The following is a 19,437-nucleotide window of genomic DNA, read 5'->3' as shown; positions in this document are numbered from 1 at the left end:
TTCGCTGGGAAGCTGCCAGCCGACTGCCTCCTCCTCCTCTCTGCAGGCAGCTCTGCCCCATTCTCCGCTCATCGCCTGTGTCTCCGGTGACAAAATGACCCTCCGGAGCGCAGGGACACGGGGCTGAATCCCTGCGTGTGGCGGGCACGGAGCGGAGGAGCCGGGGATGCGGCCGGAGGATGCGGCAGGGAAGGTACGGGCGGCCGAGCTGGGGTGGGCAGGTTCACGGGCAGGGTTCAGCCTGGCATTCCGTCCCGGTGGGTGCTGTGACCACCCCGTGCCACCGAGGGACCCCTCAAACCGGGAGGTGTGCCGCAAGAGAGGCTCTGTCCTTGTCGCCGAGCCCTTAAGGACAGGTATTCCAGGTGCTGGAGGGTGGGAGCTCTTCCTGCACAGGCTCATAAGTTGCTTGTGGCCATGTCCCAAGCCCCCACGAGCCTTGTGGGGCCACGAACAAGAATTAAGAGTGTATTTGACCTTATTTCAACTGCTCCTTCTCCAAAAATCAGATCTGCTGGGGGTTGTGCTGATGCAGAAATCCGGTCTGCCAAAATCTGCCTCCCAAGGTCATAGATCCCAGGAGGGAGGCTGATAAAATAACTTTTCCTTGCTGCTCCATGATTTGGAATCAGCACTCCTTGTCCCCACAAGGACTCCCCACCCTTGGGTGAAATGCAGGATTTGGCTTAACGAAAGCAGACAAAATCCTCCTTAAACACAGACCCCACAGAGCATCACCCGTGTCCAGTGCTTCCTCCATTACCTAATCCCAGCTCTCCTGAGAGGGCACCATCCCCCTCGGGCTCCAGAGACACCCAGGAGCTTTTCCACCTTTGCTCCAGCAGCTCTCCCATCTCAGCAAAGAGGGCTGTGAGTGTTCAGGGGGGGTTCAGGAGTTTTGCAGCAAGCCCATGTGCATCTTGGGGCTCTCAGGGCACCTTTGCAGGGGACACAGGACTCCTCCACAGAGGGGAACCCCGTCTCTGCAGCAAGCCTGTCCGTATTCCCGGATTTCCCATGCAGGGCCATGCTCAGGCTGCTCACACAGGAGACCTAGTTTCTCTCCCTGCTGCCAGAAATATCCCAGCTGCCTGCAGGGGAGAGCAGGTGAGGAGAGCTCAGGCTGAAAGTGGCAGGGCACTTTGTGGACATTGATGGGCTTCCCTGGGGAAGCGTGGGGCATGCTGAAGGGATGGCAGGTCTCCCATGGACCAATCTCCACCCAGGAAATGATGGATGGAGCACCTCAGTGCTCTTAGTTCATGGGCATCCTTTTTTCTTGGAAGGCTGGACGGGGCTTGGAGAAACCTGGTCTAGGGAAGATGTCCCTGCCCTAGGTAAGGGGGTGGAAGGAGATGAATTTAAGAGCCCTCCCGATCCAAACCGTTCTGGGATTTTCTGATTCTGTTCCACTGCCCTCAGGATGGGGATGTTCAGGAGCTCGCAGCCTAGGAACAGGAGGAAGGAGGCTGAGAAGCACCAGACACAGGAGCCATGTCAGCGCGGGGCCGGTGCGCCAAGGTGCTCCCCTCGGAACTGAACAAGGTGTGCCCCGAGAGGGGAGATGACCCTGCCACACACCCCAGGAAGATGAGTGACTTCGAGGTGGTCCCCAACCTGCAGCAGAGCAGCAGCAGCGTCTCAAAGAGCAGGAGGAAGGCGCATTTCCCCACTGGCAGCAATGAAAAGGCAAGTTCAGGAGGTGCTGCAAGAGGGGACGGTCGGGCACACACATGAAACAGTGTTAGTGCACTCATTAACTCATTAATGTGATGGAGCTTCCATCCTTCACATCCAAAGATGTGCTCCCATCACCATGGTATCTGGCCCCTGGCATAACTTTTGGCCCTTTCCAGAAACCCTGACCCCTTGCTGCTTTTCTTGCTCCATCAGGAAAATCTCATCTCCTGGATTCCTGAAAACATCCGAAAGAAGGAATGCACCTATTTTGTGGAAAGCTCCCAGACATCAGATTCTGGGTAAGTCAGACACTCCTTCCTTCCCTCCCCTTCAAGAGAGCAGAAGTGAGGGTTGGTGGCAAAGATACAGCACCAGAAAATCCCATCTTTCTGTCACAGGGATTCAAAACCCTGTTTTTAACTTGTTCTTCCTCATGTAGTGGGTTATCAAACGGCTGAAACTCTATGTCCCAGTGAAAAACATTTCCAATGCTTTTGCAGGCAGTCATTGCCATTCCAAATATTTCTGTCCTAAATCCCTACCGGTGGAAATGTTTGGCTTTTTTTTTCCTCTTAATTTCCCCCCAAGCATTACTCTTGTTTCTACACAAGTTCTGAGCTGGAGGAGCAGCTGGGTGGGAGATGTTGTTCCTGAGGAGAGCAGCACCTCCTGCCCGGGCTGAGGCTGGGCTTTGCCTCTCAGGTTTCAGCTGTTCTCAATGAAGCTGTGGGTGTGTTTTTCAGGAGGATTGTGTGTGAGTGTGGCTATCTCAGGGAACAGCACCTGGATGATGCTGCCAAACCTCCCATCTTCCTGGGGAAGGAATGGGATCCCAGCAGGCACATCCAGGAAATGCCAACGGATGCCTTCGGTGATATCCGCTTCACAGGGCTGGGACAGAAGACAGGGAAGGTGATCTGGTGATCAGTTTGTCCCGTCTGTGGGGAGCCAGTGTTTGGCTCTTGCCATGACAGATGCATGGGAGTATTTCCCTCCTGAATGAGAGGGCATTGGGAAAGGGTGGAATTGCCCCCAAGGCAACAGTGACTCAGATGGTGGAGAGGTTGAGACAGGACCCCTCCTCTCAGCCCTAAGCCCTTCCTGAAACCACAAGACTCATGATTCAAGGAGTGGCTGTTCCCTGTCCTTGCCCTTAGATTTGTCTGGGGAACGTTTGTTCCCAGGAAAGCGAATGGGAATAGAGTCATGGACAAAGACCTGGACCAGCAGCACCGTGACTGCTGCAGAATGGTGCAGGGAAGCCTCTCGGGTGGGACAGGAGGAATTGTGTTGGAGGTTTCCCGTTACCCTGACCCCATTGTTTATACCCAAAGTGTGTGCATGATCCCTTTTTCTGCAGTATGTGCGTGTCTCCTCGGATACCCCTCCCCGGGTCATCTACCACCTCATGACACAGCACTGGGGCCTCGATGCACCCAACCTGCTCATCTCAGTCACCGGGGGAGCCAAAAACTTCGTCATGAAGCCGAGGCTGAAGAACATCTTCCGGCAAGGGCTAGTCAAGGTGGCCCAGACCACAGGTAAGAGAACACAGAATAATAAAATCACGGAATTATAGAATAGTTTGGGTTGAAAGGGACTTTTAAAGGTCATCTGGATGCAGAGAGTCTCCCTGCATTTTCACCTGGCCATCCCAGGTTCAGTAAGTTGGGCTGTTCTGGTGATGCTGAGCTGTTCTAGGAGACCTGTAGGTCTTACCTGGACCACAATCACCAGGGGTGGGCTGCTCCTGCTCAGGTTCTAGAAGGAGCTGGACTCAAAGTGGTGCTGAAGAAGGCATTGCCTGTGCTGCCAGGGCAGGGAAGAAACATCTTCTGGGGGATGGAGCACCCCAGAGACCCACAGCCATTTGGGGGAGATTGCTGTGGGCAGAGCCTCTCCCTTCCCACGTCCCTCTGTGACCCCCAGGAGCCTGGATCATCACAGGGGGGTCGCACGCTGGTGTGATGAAACAGGTGGGAGAGGCAGTGAGAGACTTCATCCTGAGCTGCAGCCACAAGGAGGGCGAGATTGTCACCATTGGCATTGCCACCTGGGGGACCGTGTACAACCGGGAGAGCCTCGTCTGCCCCATGGTGAGCCAGGAGGGCTGGACAGGGCATTGCTTTGCTCGTGCCTGGGCTGCCAGGGAACTCCTGAAAAGGACTATGGTGGGAACAGGTGCTTCTAGATGTCCCAGCCCTGGAAAACCCAACTGTATACCCGAAGTGATGGTCACAGAACTTTAGAATGGTTTGGGTTGGAAGGAACCTTAAGGCTCACCTTGTTCCACTCTCTGCCATGGGCAGGGAACCTTTCATTAGACCAGGCTGCTCCAAGAACCGTCCAACCTGGCCTTGAGCTCTTCCAGGCATGGTCCCAAGCCCCTCCACCCTACCTAGTGTCTTGAGGAGGTTCTGTGCTTCTCTTGGGAGGACTCTTGTGGGTGTGAGGGCCAGTGGAGCATGGGGCAAGGCTGACGTGAGCATTGTGGGGGCACAGGGACAGTTTGGCCAGACTGTCCCCATGTGCTGGCCCATTCCTGGCCCCACGTGCTGGTTACTTTGGCTATCTGCTGCTCCTCTGCCAGGCTTCTCCCAGAGTGTCTCCTGCTGCACCTTACAGGGGGGCTTTCCTGCTGAGTATGTGCTGGATGAGGAGAACCAAGGCAGCCTGTCCTGCCTGGACAGCAACCACTCCCACTTCATCCTGGTGGATGACGGGACCCACGGGAGGTACGGGGTGGAAATCCCCCTGAGGACCAGGCTGGAGAAGTTCATTTCAGAGCAGACCAAGGTGAAAGGAGGTAATGGCAACACACAGCCTGGCCTGAGGCAGGGATGGGCCATCTCCCTGGAATGGATTTCCTTCCTGGGCTCCAGCAAGAGGCTGTGGCTTCCCCAGAGGATCCAGGCACAGGGTCTGAGAGTATTGCCATGATAAATGTGGAACCTGGTTCCTCCACAACACAGATCAGAGAATGTTTCTTTGCCAGACTTATGGGATCACTAAAGGAGTCCTCAGACCTTGTGATGCTGAGCTGATCAGGAAAAGTCATTTTTCCCAAAGGGCCAGGTCCCAAGGGAGCTTCCAGAGGTCTCCTGTCATGACACATGCACACATGTGCTCACAGAACCCCCTGAGCTGGAAGAGACCCATAAGGACCCTCAAGTCCAACTCCTGGCCCCGCACAGAACACCCCCAAAAATCCCACCATGTGTCTGACCTGCCATGGCAGACAATCACTGGGCATGGTTTCCCTCCTCTCTCCTGAAGCCTCTCCATGTCAGGGACAGTGCTCCCACCTTGCCTTGCACACTCCACCACCCCGAGGAGACCGTGTGGGGGGAAATCAGCCCTATGGGAAAGTGACCCTGGATTCTGCTTCCCTGCAGGTGTTGCCATCAAGATCCCCATTGTGTGTGTGGTGCTGGAAGGAGGCCCTGGGACTCTTGATGTAAGGAACTGCTTGTGGCAAGCTGAGGGAGGGGGGGCTAAGGAGGGACAGCTCCTTCCCGGGGTGCTGCTCTCCGTGGGGCCACACCGACAGGAGCACTGGGAGCAGCAGCCGGGTCCCAGGCTCAGAGAGGGTGTGCAGGTGTCTGGGTGGGATGCAGACCAACCTCCAGCTCTGTGCAGACCATCTACAATGCCATCACCAATGGGACCCCGTGTGTGATCGTGGAAGGCTCTGGGCGCGTGGCCGATGTCATCGCCCAGGTGGCCAACCTGCCCGTGGCCAAGATCACCATGGCCCTGATCCAGAAGAAACTGAGTGTCCTCTTCCAGGACACCTATGAGCTCTTCACCGAGAGCAAGCTGGTGGAGTGGACCAAGAAGGTGAGTCCCTTGCAGGCTCCTCTGAGCTTTGGGAGACCAAAGAGGTCCCGGGGGTGCTGGCCTGTGAGCAGCAAGGGTCCCAACGGGAAGTCTGAGCCTCATCTGCCCCCAGCCATCCTCATCCTTGTCCTGGTGGGCACCCCAAGGGCTCCCTTTGGGCAGGGAGGGAGTGTTTGTGACCAGCCCATGATGGAAGAACACAGCACAGGGGTTCTGCAGGTGACAGAGGGGAGGGAGGAATTGCTCTGCACAGTGGGGAGCAGCAGGGAGGAGATGCTGCTGCTCATTGCTTGCCCATGGCTCTCCTTGTAGATCCAAGACATAGTGAGGAGCAGGCAGCTCCTGACTGTCTTCAGAGAGGGCAAATATGGCCAGCAGGACGTGGATGTGGCCATCCTCCAGGCCCTCTTCAAAGGTGAGGGGTGGGGGCCTCCCTGGAGCATGGGGCAAAGTGAACAGGATGGGGGTCAAGTCACCTCCTCCCACTGCTTGACTTATGGGGTCACCAAAGAAGTCCCCAAACCTTGTAACTGGGGAGAGATCATTATCCAAGTGATGCCTTGGGAGGCTCCCTGGAACAGAGGCTGGACAGTGCTAAAGGAATAAAGCAGGGATTTATTAAAAGGCCTTCAAAGGATTCACCTTGGGCAGTGCAAGAGCCTGGCCAAGGCTACAGCCAAGATGGACCCTGGGGCAGGAGTTTTCACATTTTTACAAGTTTTGCTCCATTTCCATATTGGGTTCATTGTCCAATTCCAGCTCCAGGTTGTGCAGTCCCATCCTCCCAGATTCTCTCCTCAATTCCCTGCTCTTTGCACTTTTTGGGCCTGAAGCTGCAATGGTGTCCTTGGTTCTGGGCTGGAAGAGGATTGTTTTGTGTGCCTGAGCTGTGAGGAGAACTTGTAACACTTTATATGAAGTTCAGTTATTTACTAATGCAGTACAGAATCTGGAAAATATGAAAGCTAAACCTTAAGGCATCACAAAGGGGCACACATCCAAGGAGGTTTCCACGTGGTATCTCCTCCCTGGCTGATCCTATTCTAACACGTGTGCTTTGCATGCAGCATCCCGAAACCAGGACCACTTTGGTCGTGAGAACTGGGACCACCAGCTGAAGTTGGCTGTGGCCTGGAACAGGGTGGACATTGCCCGAAGTGAGATCTTCACAGATGACCACGACTGGAAGGTATGGCCAAACCTGTGCTGCTTGTCTGCTCAGGCTTACAGCTTGCCAGGCCTGTGGATATGGAGGGCACTTCTCACCTTGGCTGTGCCTGGGGAGAGTTTTAAAGGGATTTCTCCTGGACCCTGAACTCCCAGTGCACTAAGAGGACGTGCTCTACAAAAATGCTCTCAAACACCCAAAGCACACACAAAGAGAACTGGTTTTTTATTTAAAACCTGTGTTTTTAAAGACCTACCTAGAACCTAAAATACCTCTTGACAGCTCTTCCCTGTGGTCACTGCTCAAATGGCAATTTGTCTCTACACCCATCTCACCCAGCCTGACACTTCCCTGCTCATATCCTATTACAGAGTGAGGCAGGGTCCATCCCATGCCTGATTCTGCTGTTGAGAAGTAAAGGCTGAGAAGGGTGGTCTGTCCTTTCTGATGGGGCTGTGGACCTTGGAAGGGATTTTCCTGTTTCAGTCAACAGTTTGGGTTCCGCCAGCTCACACACCTTTGATGAGACTGGGAAGGGCTGGTGGGAGCTAAGAACCCAAAAGTGAAGCATTTGAGGATATATGCCCCATCCCTGGAAATGTTGAAGGCCAAGCTGGCAACCTGGACAAGGTGTTCCTGCCCCTGGCAAGGGACTGGGATGAGATGAGTTCCCAACCCAAACTGTCCTGTGATTTTATGATATTCATGAACATGGGACAGGTGGTCTCTACCCTACCCATCCCTCTGCCCAGCAGCCAAGGGGGCAGAGGGCTCCACTGCCAGAGAAGAGTTCCTTCTTCTAACCCCCTGGGAATGTCCCACAATTTCAGTGCATGCCACATGCTCTCTCACATCCAAAGACTCCTCATGTACTCAGGGATAAAATCTCCCCCAAGTGAGGAGCATGGTCCTGCTCTGAGACCACACAGCCCCTCACCTCTGCCTCTGTCTGGCCTGCCAGCCCTCAGATCTCCACCCTGTGATGGCAGCTGCCCTGATTTCCAACAAACCGGAGTTTGTGAAGCTGTTCCTGGAGCAGGGAGTGCGTCTCAAGGATTTTGTCACCTGGGACACCCTGGTTTACCTCTACGACAACCTGGCCCCATCGTGCCTGTTCCACAGCAAGCTGCAGAAGGTGCTGCTGGAGGAGAGAGAACACACAGCTGGCTCCAAAATGCCAAGGCTGCAGATGCACCACGTGTCCCAGGTGCTGCGGGAGCTGCTGGGCTGCTCCACGCAGCCGCTCTACCCCAAACCCAAGCACACGGAGCGGCCCCGCCTCTCCATCCCCGTCCCGCACATCAAGCTGAACGTGAGCATCTCCAGGGTACCGATGGCAGGGTGGCAGCAGGGAGGGGACACTGCCCCAGGGAGCTGTCCTGGAGGATGCAGCTGGGTGTTTGCCCTCTTGTCTGCTCAAAAATGGTACTGAAAGTGCCTTAAAGTCCTGTCCAAGTCGTCTGCCCTGCATTCCAGGTGCAACTCCACCTTCCTACATGTGTGATGCTGGTGGGCAGGACCTGGTGGGGTGGGTGCACAGCTCCACCTGATCCCAGCCCTAGAAAAAGTGAAATTTGCAGGATGAATCCAGTCTTGGCCACTCCTCTGTCTGGGCAAAGTCCTTTCCATGGGAGGTGGAGGCAGCACCAGGGGTTTGAGTGGTGCTGAGTGAGCAGGTCTGAGCATTGCACACCTTGCAGGTGCAGGGCTCGAGTCTTCGCTCCCTCTACAAACGCTCTGCTGGCCGAGTCACCTTCACCATGGACCCTGTCCGGGACCTGCTCATCTGGGCCGTGGTCCAGAACCGCAGGGAGCTGGCAGAAATCATCTGGGCCCAGGTATCACAGCCCAGAGCTCTGGCCACAGCTGAGGGGTTCATATGGAGCCAAACCTCGCAGCCCCAAGGGGAACAGTGGAACCTGCTGGGATTTGGGGTAGTGGGAGAGCTGTCCTGAGCCTGACTCAGCCAAACAGGAGCCAGCTAGCCAGCCTGAGGGCACTTAATGTCCATCCCCAGCCACACCATGAGGGCAGATCCCTCCCTTCCTGGCTAAAACAGGTAGAGGGGATGTGCAGAGCCAGAAGTCAGGCTGAAAGAGCCCACAGAGACACTGCAGCTAGAGTGGAGAAGGCTTCTACTCATAAACAGCATTGCAGGACAAGAGGCAGTGTAGCTGGTGGCACAGTGAACATGCCAAGGAGTCACTCTGTCCATCAGCCAAGGCATCCCAGAGAGAGGGCAGGCTTGTTCCCATATTCCTCATAGCAGTGGGTTATCCACAGGTGAGCTTGGCTCAGCCCTTGCCATGGCAAGCTGTCCATCCTGAGCACTGATGTGTTTGGGACACCCTCCTTCCTTCCCGTGGGAGCTGGGGAGGGCTTGTCAGGACTTCTGGAACTTGTCAGACAGAGCGTCCATGCTTTCCTTATCCTCTTCTGTGCCAGAGCCAGGACTGCATGGCAGCTGCACTGGCCTGCAGCAAAATCCTGAAGGAGCTGGCCAAGGAGGAGGAGGACACGGACACCACGGATGACATGCTGGCCCTGGCAGAGGAGTACGAGCACAAGGCAATCGGTGAGCAGGAGAGCACCAGCACCCCAGGGCTGCTCCTGAATCCCAGGGCTGTTCCTGCACCCCAGAGCTGCTCCTGAATCCCAGGGCTGCTCCTGTGACATTCCTGTACCCCAGAGCTGCTCCTGCACCCTGCAGTGCTGGTGAGCTCTACCCAGGAGATGTCTGGGGGGTGAGAAATGAGGGTCCCATCCTCACAGCTGGGCATTGTGCTCCAAGGGCCGTGCCTGCACGGTGGTGGGAGTGCAGGGTATGGTACAATGTCCTGATCCTGCTCAGAAGGGTGACTCTGTGGCTCCAGAGCTCAGCCTTGTCTTCCTGGTGCTGGCCCTTCCAGGTGTGTTCACAGACTGCTACCGCAAGGATGAAGAGAGAGCCCAGAAGCTTCTCACCCGTGTCTCTGAAGCCTGGGGGAAGACAACCTGCCTGCAGCTGGCGTTGGAGGCCAAGAACATGAATTTTGTGTCCCATGGGGGTGTCCAGGTGGGCTCCCAGCAGCGGTCCTTGGAAAGAATGTGCCCAAGTGTCCCCAAGATCCAGAGTTCCTGGTGGGTAGCCTTTGGCCTCTGTAACCAGCTCTCCTTTCTCCCTCTTCACAGGCTTTTCTAACCAAGGTCTGGTGGGGGAAGCTGTCCGTGGACAATGGCCTGTGGAGGGTGATCACGTGCATGCTGTTCTTCCCCCTGCTCTACACCAACCTCATCACCTTCAGGTACTTCTGGCAGCTGGGACACGCGGGCACTGAGGCAGAGCTTTCCTCCAGCCTCACCCTGTGCTGCCTGGGGGAGGCTGCCGAGCTCACACCCATCCCTGCTCCCAGCAGGGAGAAGAGGCTGCAGCCCATGGGCTGCCTGGCCCGCCTCCGAGCCTTCTTCACGGCACCCATCGTCATCTTCCTCATGAACATCCTCTCTTACTTCACCTTCCTGCTGCTCTTCGCCTACGTCCTCATGGTTGACTTCCAGCCGACGCCGTCCTGGCGGGAATACCTCATCTACTTCTGGCTCTTCTCCCTGGTGTGCGAGGAGACCCGCCAGGTGTGGGCAGGTGTGAGGCTGGGAGGTGGCAGAGGTGGGGACACAGCCCTCTGGGTGCTCCTGGTGCTGCTTCTCATGTCACCATCTATTCCCGGAGGTCCCAGCACGTGGAACCACCAGATTCCCCCATCTCTGAGGCCAGGCATTCTCCTTGGCTGCATCTGCCTTGGCCCTGTATGCTTGCAGAAGAAAATGCTCTAGGGCTGGTGGGCTTTTCCCAGGAGGTGTCTCTTGTGGGAATTTCAGGAGAGGGAGGGAGCTCTTCCTTTGGGTGAATTCCCAGCAGGATTTCCAGGTTTTGCTTGACATTTGAGCTTTTTCAGCTTTTGCTTCAACATTTCAGTGTCTTTCTCCTCCAGCCTGAAGAGCCCCAATATCCCAGGTGTCCCCACACTCCTTCCCAGATGTCCCCATGCTCCCACCATGCTCCTAGAGAAAACCACATGGGGTCAGGTCACCTTTGGGTCAGCGAGAGTGCCCAGTGATGGCCAGATGATCTGTGTGGTCTCCCCCCACTATGAGGCACACAGGTATCTTACACCCAGCCCTTTTTGTCTTCCCAACAGCTGCTGTATGATCCAGATGGACTTGGGGTTGTGAAAATGGCTTCTCTGTACATCAAGGACTTCTGGAATAAGCTGGATATCTGTGCCATCCTCGTCTTTATCGCAGGGCTGACTTGCAGGTGAGCTGCAAACCTCAACAGTGTTTCCATAGAATCATGGAATATCAGACTGGATTGGGTTGGAAAGGACCTTAAAGCTCATCCCATTCCAACCCCCTGTCGTGGGCAGGGACACCTTCCACTGTCCCAGGCTGCTCCAAGCCCTGTCCAGCCTGGCCTGGGACACTTCCAGGGATCCAGGGGCAGCCACAGCTTCTCTGGGTACCCTGTGCCAGGGCCTCACCTCCCTCTCAGTTGTTCCAACCTAAATGATTCTATATGGTTCTATGGTGGCACTGAGGTGTTTCCTTTCCTCTCTCCCATGTCCAGGCTGATCCCATCCACCTTGTATCCTGGGCGCATCGTACTGTCCCTGGCTTTTATCATTTTCTGCCTGCGCCTGATGCACATTTTCACAGTCAGTAAAACTCTGGGGCCCAAGATCATCATCGTGAAGCGCATGGTGAGAGCTCCCCTATGTCCTGCTGGGGTGATGCTGGACTGTCCTGCTGGAGCAGCTGGATATGCCACCCATGTTCCCCACCCTGGAGTGGGGCTTGCTCCAGGATACAGCCATCCTTCCCCTCTGTCTTTGCAGATGAAGGATGTCTTCTTCTTCCTCTTCCTGCTGGCAGTGTGGGTGGTGTCCTTTGGGGTGGCCAAGCAGGCTATCCTGATCCACAACGAGGAACGTGTGGAGTGGCTTTTCCGTGGCGTGGTCTACCATTCCTACCTGACCATCTTCGGGCAGATCCCCTCCTACATCGATGGTAAGGGACCCTGTGACAGCACGTGGCACCAGCAGGGTGGCTGTGACAAAGCTGATGTACCAAACTCATGCCATGCTGGCCCATGGAAGTGCCACAGAGCTGGCAGTGAACAGAGCACCCGGGATGATGCTGATGGAGGTCACATCCCTGCCTGGTGCTCAGCTCCCTGGATGCTGCCTCCTTTCTGAGAGCAGAACGTGCTCCCCAAGACCTGAGGTTTGGCCACCATGGAGTCACACTGTGCTCTCCCACAGGGGTCAACTTCAACATTGACCAGTGCAGCCCCAACGGGACTGACCCCTACAAGCCCAAGTGCCCAGAGACAAACGCAGACAACAAGAAACCCATCTTCCCAGAATGGCTGACGGTCATCTTGCTGTGCCTGTACCTGCTCTTCACCAACATCCTCCTCCTCAACCTCCTCATTGCCATGTTCAAGTGAGTCTGGGGGGCTCTAGATGTGGTGGAAGCAGTGGGATCCCACTTGGGGATTATAGATCAAGTTGCAGGTCAGGGCTGATGAGGGAGCTGGGTAGAGCTGGGACACCCCTCAAACAGGACGTGCCCCTTTGTCCCCACGGCGCGGCTGACACCTGGGCTCTGCCCCAGCTACACCTTCCAGCAGGTGCAGGAGCACACGGACCAGATCTGGAAGTTCCAGCGGCACGACCTGATCGAGGAGTACCACGGCCGCCCTCCCGCGCCCCCGCCCCTCATCCTGCTCAACCACCTGCAGCTCCTGCTCCGGCGGGGGCTGCTCCGCCAGCCAGCCACGCACCACAAGCTCAGTGAGGACCAGCGTCCCCCTCCTGCCCTGTGCCCCCTCCTCAGGCCATGGCACCGTGCCCCGAGGCTCAGGGCTGAGCTGTGATCCTGGGGTTTGGGATGCCCAGAGATGTGACAGCACTGCCATCCTCTTGCTTGGGCAGAGGAGAAGCTGGAGAAAAATGAAGAAGCTGCGCTTCTCTCCTGGGAGATGTACCTGAAGGAGAATTACCTGCAGCACCAGCAGTGCCAGGAGAAGCAGAACACGGAGCAGATGATCCGGGACATTGCACAGAGGTACGGTTTCTCCTGAGGAAGGAAGTTCCTTCTGTCCTTCGGTGTCCTGGGCACAGAAGAGTTGGGATCTGTCGCTGTTAGTTATCAGGGTAGCTTTGGAACGGCGAAAGGAACAGCGACACGGTCTCTTCTCAAAATAGGAAAAGGACAGTTTATTGTAAGACTAGATTCCCTTCTATACACTAGATCACTAAACCAAGAATAGAATACAGCTCATTGGTCAGAGCAGGCAACCCCTCTTGCACAGATGTTTTCACTGCAAACAGCACAGTTCTCACGGTACACATTCTGTAAAGAGTAACAGGTGCATATTGCTTAAAATTCTTTCCTTTCTGTTTTCCTCCAAGTTCCTGGGAAAGCTTCTGCTTTCCCAGATCAGTGTATCTACAGGGATCAGTGCAGGGGTGGCTGCTGGGGGTGTTCCAACCTGCACTGTCTCTCCAGGGTTGATGTCCTGGCAGAGCTGCTGGACTTGGACCGGGTGAAGAGGACGGGGGTAGTGGAGCAAAGATTGGGCTCTCTGGAGGACCAGGTGAGGTAAAACCAGGGCAAGAACTCAAGAAAGGTGAAATTTTCCCAGGGGCTGAATCAATTGAACCAGAACACAAACTCTCAGAATCAATACCCTTTGGGACAGTTTGAGTGCCATTAGCTTCTGAGGGGAAAAGGCCTATAGGAAAAGTTCTGTTTGACTCCACAGTAAACAGGATGCAGGTGGGAAGTGGTGGGAAGGGCCATGCCTCCACTACTCACCCAAACAGTTACAGCTGACCCAGCTCTTCTCCCTGGCCTGAGAGGGTCCTCCAGACCTCCTGGAGACAGAGACCCTCTGTCCCCTCCCTCAGGAGCTGCACCAGTAGTGGGGTGCCCAGGGAGCCAGCCCAGCCTTGGCATATTCTGTTTCCATCTCCTTTTCCACCTGCTTTGTAAAAATATTTTTCTGGAGAATGTTTTCCAAGGCAAACATCCGGACACAGCCAGGATCGCTGCTGCCAGCAGTGATGCACTGACCCTGGCTCTCAGTGCCAAGGGCAGCGGTCCCTCCTGCCAGGGCTGGATCCCCTGGTACCTGGGGAGCAGTGGGGCCGGGGCTGACCCTCCCCTGTGCCCTGCAGGTGCATCAGAGTGCCCAGGCCCTGAGGTGGATGATGCAGGCACTGCGGGGCAATGGCTTCAGCTCAGGCGAGGATGTGCCACCCGTGGGTAAGCAGAGCCCGACTCCTCCCCAGCAGCCCCTCACACCCCTCTGTCAAGCAGTGAGGCACAGGTTCCTTGGGTCCTGGGATGTTTGGTGCTCCCATGAGGTCATCCAGCCCCTCCTGAGTCTATTCCCACCCTCCCTGGGATTTAAACCAGGATTTGACAGAAGGGTAGCCAGGTTCCACAGCCCCAGGGGAATCAACATCCCCATGGGGAGACCCAGCCAGCTCCCTCAGCAGAGCCCCAGCCCACAGAGCTCGGATTAGTGCCCTGCTTTGTGGGACCCTGCTGTCTGTGTCTCCTCCAAAGCCTTGGACACCAAGGAGATGGACCTGCAAGGGAAACACGAGGAGAGCCAGCCCCCGCACCATGTGCTTGCCCGAAACCTCCTGTACCCAGGGTCTCACACCCTCCGCTTCCCTGTGCCAGATGAGAAGGTTCCCTGGGAGGTAGGAGCTGTGACACTGGGCAGTGGGGCTGGGAGGAGGAGGCTTGAGGCATATCCTGTCAGTGATGGGAAGAGGAACCCAGCATCCCATTGGAGAGCTCTTGTTCTTCCCAGCTCTGGGACCGTAGGCTCCCCGGAGTCACTGCTTGAGTGACCCCAAAGAAGAGGGCACCATTCCTGCTAGGACCTGCAGTGCCAGGAATGCCTGGGGATGCTTGGTTGGACACAGAGGGTGCAATCACCCACCTCTGCATTTCCTGAAGCACAGGCTCAGGGTCAGGATCTGGCACTGGCTTCCATGGGGGTGTGAGCCCTCCAGACGAGACCCTGAGCTCAGCCCCCAGCAGAGCCTGGAGCTTCACCTGGGGAGAGATGCCACAAGCTAGGCAGAGGGAGAGACTGGGCCATGAGGTGTCCCTGGGGTCCCAGTCCCTGTCTGCTGTGAGGGGCTGACACAGCCATGTGTCATGCAGGTGGATTTCCCACTCTACGACCCCCCTGCCTTCTCGGCTGACCACAAGGACATGGCTGTGCAGGACCCCTTCAGCCTGTGAGTCTCCCCCCACGGCTCCCCAATCCTCCACCCCTTCCCTGGGTAGCACAGCCAGCTCTCCCTGCTGGTGCCTCCCACCCTGCAGCTCCTTGGAGTCTCTCCTGAAGATCAACTACAACACCATGGACGGGCTGATCGACAGGCAGAGCTTCCACGGGCTCTACGCCGTGCAGGACGGGCTGCCTCTGTGAGTGCCACTGCCACCACCTCGCTGGGAAGCTGACTGGGAGGAAAAGCATGGGATCAGAGAGATCAGGGGTGCCTGGGCACATCCATCCCATTCCCACTCTCCTATGGCTAATGGTGGGACAGGGATAATTGCATGCATTGTCCTTAGGGCTGACACCCCCAAAAACACCCCAAAAGATGTGGGATGCAGCAGGGAAGTGTTATAGGGGTGCACAGAGGGAGTCTGGTGCTGCCCCAGCCCCCTCACTCTCACCCTGGCAGGAACCCCATGGGCAGGACAGGGCTGCGAGGCCGTGGGAGGCTGCACTGCTTTGGGCCCAATCATGCCCTGCACCCCGTGGTGACCCGGTGAGTGTGTCCTGATCCAGAACAGGGGGCATGGGGTCACCTCAGACACCTGGCCAAACCCCACACTGCCAGTGTGACCACTGCTGGGCAGAGGGGAGCCAAGTCCAGCTGCAGCATGACAGGGGCCTCTCTCACAGCTGGAGGAGGAATTTGGATGGGTCCATTATAAGGAAGAGCCTGAAGAAGATGCTGGAAGTCCTGGTGGCCCAATACCCTCTGTCAGATGTCTGGGCTCTGCCTGGGGTAAGAGCTGGCAGGAACCAGAGCTGATGCTGAAGGAGCTGAGGAGATGGGATGGGATGGAAGGATCAGGAAGGAAGGAAGGAAGGAAATCCCATAGAAAAGGGGAATCACAGGTGTGTGTCACAGCTGTGGCTGAGGAGGTTCCTCTGCCCCTCCTGCTGTGAGAGCAGTGATCTCCTTACACTCACCCACTCATCCTGACCTGCTGTCTCCTGCCTCCCCCTTCCATGTCTTCCATCCTCCCATCCCTCCTGTGAGCCTGTTAAGCCACTGGCAAAGCATCCTTTGGCAGACATTGGATCAGGCAAACTCAGACATCAGCTTGGGCAGAGCTGAGAACTTTGGGCAGGAGAGGGACGATGGGAGGCACCAGCAGATCTGGTGGCATCTTCCTGGTGGCAGTGGTGGCAGGGAGGGAGGCCGGGGCATGCAGGCCCCATGGCTGACATCTGCTCTGGCACAGGGGTCACTAGAGCCGGGTGAGACGCTGCCACTGAAGCTCAAGTGGATCCTGCGCCGGGAATTCTGGCCCCAGTTCCAGAACCTGCTGAAACAAGGCACTGAGGTGGGAGGCACAGGGGTGTCCCTGTGGTATCAGGGGTCACACGAGGGTTCAGTGGTGTGGGGGCACATGGGCATCACCCTGGCACAGCGACACACAGGTGGTACAGGCGCATGGGGACATCACCATCGCACAGGGACATCACAGTGTCACAGGGCCGCGGGGGTGGCCAGGGTACAGGAGCAGGGTGTATCACCTTTTGGCCATTGCTCCCACCTGAGAGGAAGGACTGAGGGAGGTGAAGGTGTGCCATAATTCATGTGTGGGGGTCAGGGAGCAGCCCAGAGACCCTGGGGGAGGGCTGCCCACCCCAGTGTCTGTGCCTGCTGCCGTGACTCTCCATGGCTCCAGCTGCAGTGGGAGCAGGTCTCTGGTCTCCAGCAGGGCAGAAGACCTGCAGGGCGATGCCCACCTACCCCAGGGTGCCCTCAGAGAGGTGATGAGGGCTGCTCATGTGGCATCTCCATGCACAGGTGCACAAGGGGTACCTCGACGACCCACGAAACACGGACAATGCCTGGGTGGAGACAGTGGCCATCAGCGTGCACTTCGACACCCAGAACGATGTGGAGATGAAGAGGCTGAATTCTGTAAGGGGCTGTCACCCCTGTGGGTCACCCAGGTCATTCCTGGGGCACAGGAACCAGATCTCCAGACCCAAATATCCACAGCACTGGGGTTCTCCAGCTGCATGCAGTGAGGGATGCACGGGGATGAACATGGGGTGGCACCTCAATGTATGCCCCAAAAAGAAAGGGCGGGAGGCTGGGCACTGGAGGTGCTGTTGAGCGTGGCCAGCAGCCCATGTGTGACATCTGTCCCCTTGCAGTTCCTCCAGGGCTGTGACCCAGAGCTGTGCATCCGCTGGCAGGTGCTGGACAAGAGGATCCCCCTGCACGCCAACCACAAGGAGCTCCTGCACAAGGTCTCAACCCTCCTCGGTGCCTACTACTGAGGCAGTGCACAGGGCTCCTGCTGCCCCACACCAGCTCTGGCTCCACCCCAGCTTACCTGGGAGAACACAGGAGTTGAGGTACTCTGGGTGCCTCTCTAAATGTATATTGCAGGTCTCTGGGAGGAAAAATGTCCCCTCCCTGGGGGCAAGGGCTGCCTGGGCAGTGCATCCCAGTCACCTGAGCCACCGAGTTCAGCCCCAGCTTGTGTCTCGGTGCTTCCACATCAGCCCACAGCACTAGCCCAGAGTTTGGGCCACACAGAGCCACAGGGCTTTTCCTGGGAGATGGTCCTTGTGTCCACTCCACCCTGCTCCTGGCTCCAGGGTGGGCACTGGGGGCTCGCCAGTCCCAGCTACTCCTCCACCAGAATATCCATCACTGCTCCCTGCTCCTGCTCTGAGCCCTGGCAGCACCACTGCCACAGATCCCAAAGGATTGCTCTGGAGAAGGCTTGGAGTCACTCCTGTGGTGGCTGTACCCACACCTCTGGTTGCCTCAGACCCAACAACATGGTCCTCAGCTGTGATCCAGCACTTCTGGAGGTGTGAGCAGCTCCTGGCTTCTATACCTATGGTTTCATAGCTCTGCACACCTGTCATGGCCCAAGCTGATATGTGATCCTGCGTGTGTATGCTGAGCCCTGGCTTGCAGCTAAAAGTCCTTCCTCTCTCTCAGCCAAGGCCCCAGCTAAATGTCACCTGCCTGTCCCCATCCCCTCGTGCACATGGATGGAAAGTGGCAGCTTGCTGGGACACAGGTGATCCATGCTCTGTGGTTCCTTGGGCAGATAGCAACTAGAGAGGGACACCAGTGTGTCAACCCCAGACATCCCTGCTTTTAAGGGGTCTTTCACTCATGTTTTCTGTTGCCTGCCGTGGAGTGAACAAGGCACAATGATACATTTTTTGATCATCCAGAAGAGCCCCACACTGGCATGTTATGCCTAGGACTGCTCAGGAAGGGATTTCGGTTCCCCCCCAGCAGATCAGACAGTGGCCAGCCAAGGCTGCTCATCCCACACTGGTGGCCACCACAGCACAACTTCAGTTTCACCAGTGCTGCACTGGGGTTTGGCAAGGGGAGGGGGCTCAGTCTGGCAATGTATTCAACCCAGCTCAATAAACCATGTATTAAACAACTGCAGGCTGGTGGTGTCTCACAGCTGTTTAACCAGGGGCCGTTCCTGGAGGCCATGCCTGGAGCACACGTCTGGGATAAACCCAATCCCCACCCCAATCTTGTACAAACTCACTTTGCCTGTGGACTCATCTCCAGTGATGGCTTAATCATAGAACGGTTTGGGTTGGAAGGGGCTTTAACAACCAGTTCATTTCAAGTCCCTGCCATGGGACACCTTGCAGCAGATCAGGGTACTCGAGATGACTTGATCTGTTTAGAATTTATATGGGAGCTGTGCTGTTGCTTTGGGGGCATCCCAAAGTGATGGCACGGCACCTTCTCCCATTGCTCCTGGACAATTTGATGTCTGCTCCTGGTCTCCATCAGAGAGAGACAGGAGACCATCTACTGAGAGCCCACGTGGGCCCGGGGAGGTCCAGACCGTGTCCTGCCCGGGGAGGGAAGATCGTGCCTTACAGCAGCTGATGAAACTTCTAGACTGGCAGCCCGCACGGCAGCCTCCAAAGAACTGCGGAAATCTCATTAGCAGCACTTAATTTCTGCACGCTGGGGCTCCCGCAGCCCCGTGGGGTGATGCCTGGCTGTCCCATCGCCCTGGTTCCCCCCGCCCTCGCTCCCGTACCGCCCCCCGTTCCCGCACCGCCCCCGCACCGCCCGGGACCGCCGCGCCGGGACCGCCCGGCCCGGGGCGCCGCGGGAGCGGCCGCAGCAACAGGTGGGGCCGAGCGGGATCGGCACCGACACCGACACCGACACCAGCACAATACCGGCTCCAGAACCGCATCGGCACCGAACCCTCACCGGCACCGCACCTAGAGCCGGAGCGAAGCAGAGCCGCCCTGGCCGAGCCGGTAAGGGACCCCCGGGCTCCGGGGCAGCGGGAGGGGTCGGTCGTGCTGCGCTGGGAGTGCCGGGTTCCCTGTCCCCGGGCAGGGCAGGAGAGCAGGCTGGAGCATCACCCCCGCACAGCCCCGCGGTCCCTGCGACTTCTGAGGGCCCCTCGGA

The 19,437-nt window shown here is 57.0% G+C and overlaps 1 protein-coding gene across 3 annotated transcripts; it reads left to right on the top strand.

The window, feature by feature from the left end:
* TRPM2 (transient receptor potential cation channel subfamily M member 2) lies at positions 1 to 18,430 on the top strand. 3 transcript variants are annotated; one of them, XM_014870396.2, is made up of 33 exons: positions 1 to 193; positions 1,423 to 1,689; positions 1,894 to 1,979; positions 2,424 to 2,592; positions 3,041 to 3,221; positions 3,610 to 3,776; positions 4,306 to 4,486; positions 5,076 to 5,137; positions 5,320 to 5,520; positions 5,833 to 5,935; positions 6,588 to 6,709; positions 7,650 to 8,000; positions 8,389 to 8,526; positions 9,134 to 9,263; positions 9,598 to 9,743; positions 9,860 to 9,972; positions 10,084 to 10,297; positions 10,864 to 10,982; positions 11,292 to 11,424; positions 11,560 to 11,731; positions 11,986 to 12,169; positions 12,341 to 12,519; positions 12,661 to 12,793; positions 13,238 to 13,325; positions 13,909 to 13,996; positions 14,303 to 14,442; positions 14,915 to 14,991; positions 15,080 to 15,181; positions 15,445 to 15,531; positions 15,669 to 15,774; positions 16,238 to 16,339; positions 16,810 to 16,926; positions 17,166 to 18,430. In XM_014870396.2, exons 2-33 carry the CDS (start codon positions 1,495 to 1,497, stop codon positions 17,289 to 17,291), a joined length of 4,512 nt encoding a protein of 1,503 aa, XP_014725882.1. In that variant the 5' UTR covers positions 1 to 193; positions 1,423 to 1,494; the 3' UTR covers positions 17,292 to 18,430. The 3 variants fall into 3 exon arrangements, with proteins under 3 accessions (XP_014725882.1, XP_014725881.1, XP_088026731.1); XM_014870395.2 differs by having other exon boundaries at positions 10,081 to 10,297; XM_088170605.1 differs by lacking the exons at positions 1 to 193; positions 2,424 to 2,592 and having other exon boundaries at positions 1,551 to 1,689; positions 10,081 to 10,297.
* The last annotated feature ends 1,007 nt before the right edge of the window (positions 18,431 to 19,437 follow it).

This window comes from Sturnus vulgaris, chromosome 10 (assembly GCF_052056855.1).
Source record: "Sturnus vulgaris isolate bStuVul1 chromosome 10, bStuVul1.hap1, whole genome shotgun sequence".
Classification (NCBI taxonomy): domain Eukaryota; kingdom Metazoa; phylum Chordata; class Aves; order Passeriformes; family Sturnidae; genus Sturnus; species Sturnus vulgaris.
Note: the sequence above shows the minus strand (reverse complement) of the source record. Positions and strands in the feature narration are given on the sequence as shown.

What these genes read in the sequence shown, in the direction of transcription:
- TRPM2 (XM_014870395.2), top strand. Translation starts at nt 1,495, where the DNA reads ATGTCAGCGCGGGGCCGGTGCGCCAAGGTGCTCCCCTCGGAACTGAAC. An exon ending in TCCCGCACATCAAGCTGAAC is followed by an intron (nt 8,001 to 8,388) that starts GTGAGCATCTCC and finishes CACACCTTGCAG; the next exon opens with GTGCAGGGCTCGAGTCTTCG. An exon ending in GATCCCCTCCTACATCGATG is followed by an intron (nt 11,732 to 11,985) that starts GTAAGGGACCCT and finishes GCTCTCCCACAG; the next exon opens with GGGTCAACTTCAACATTGAC.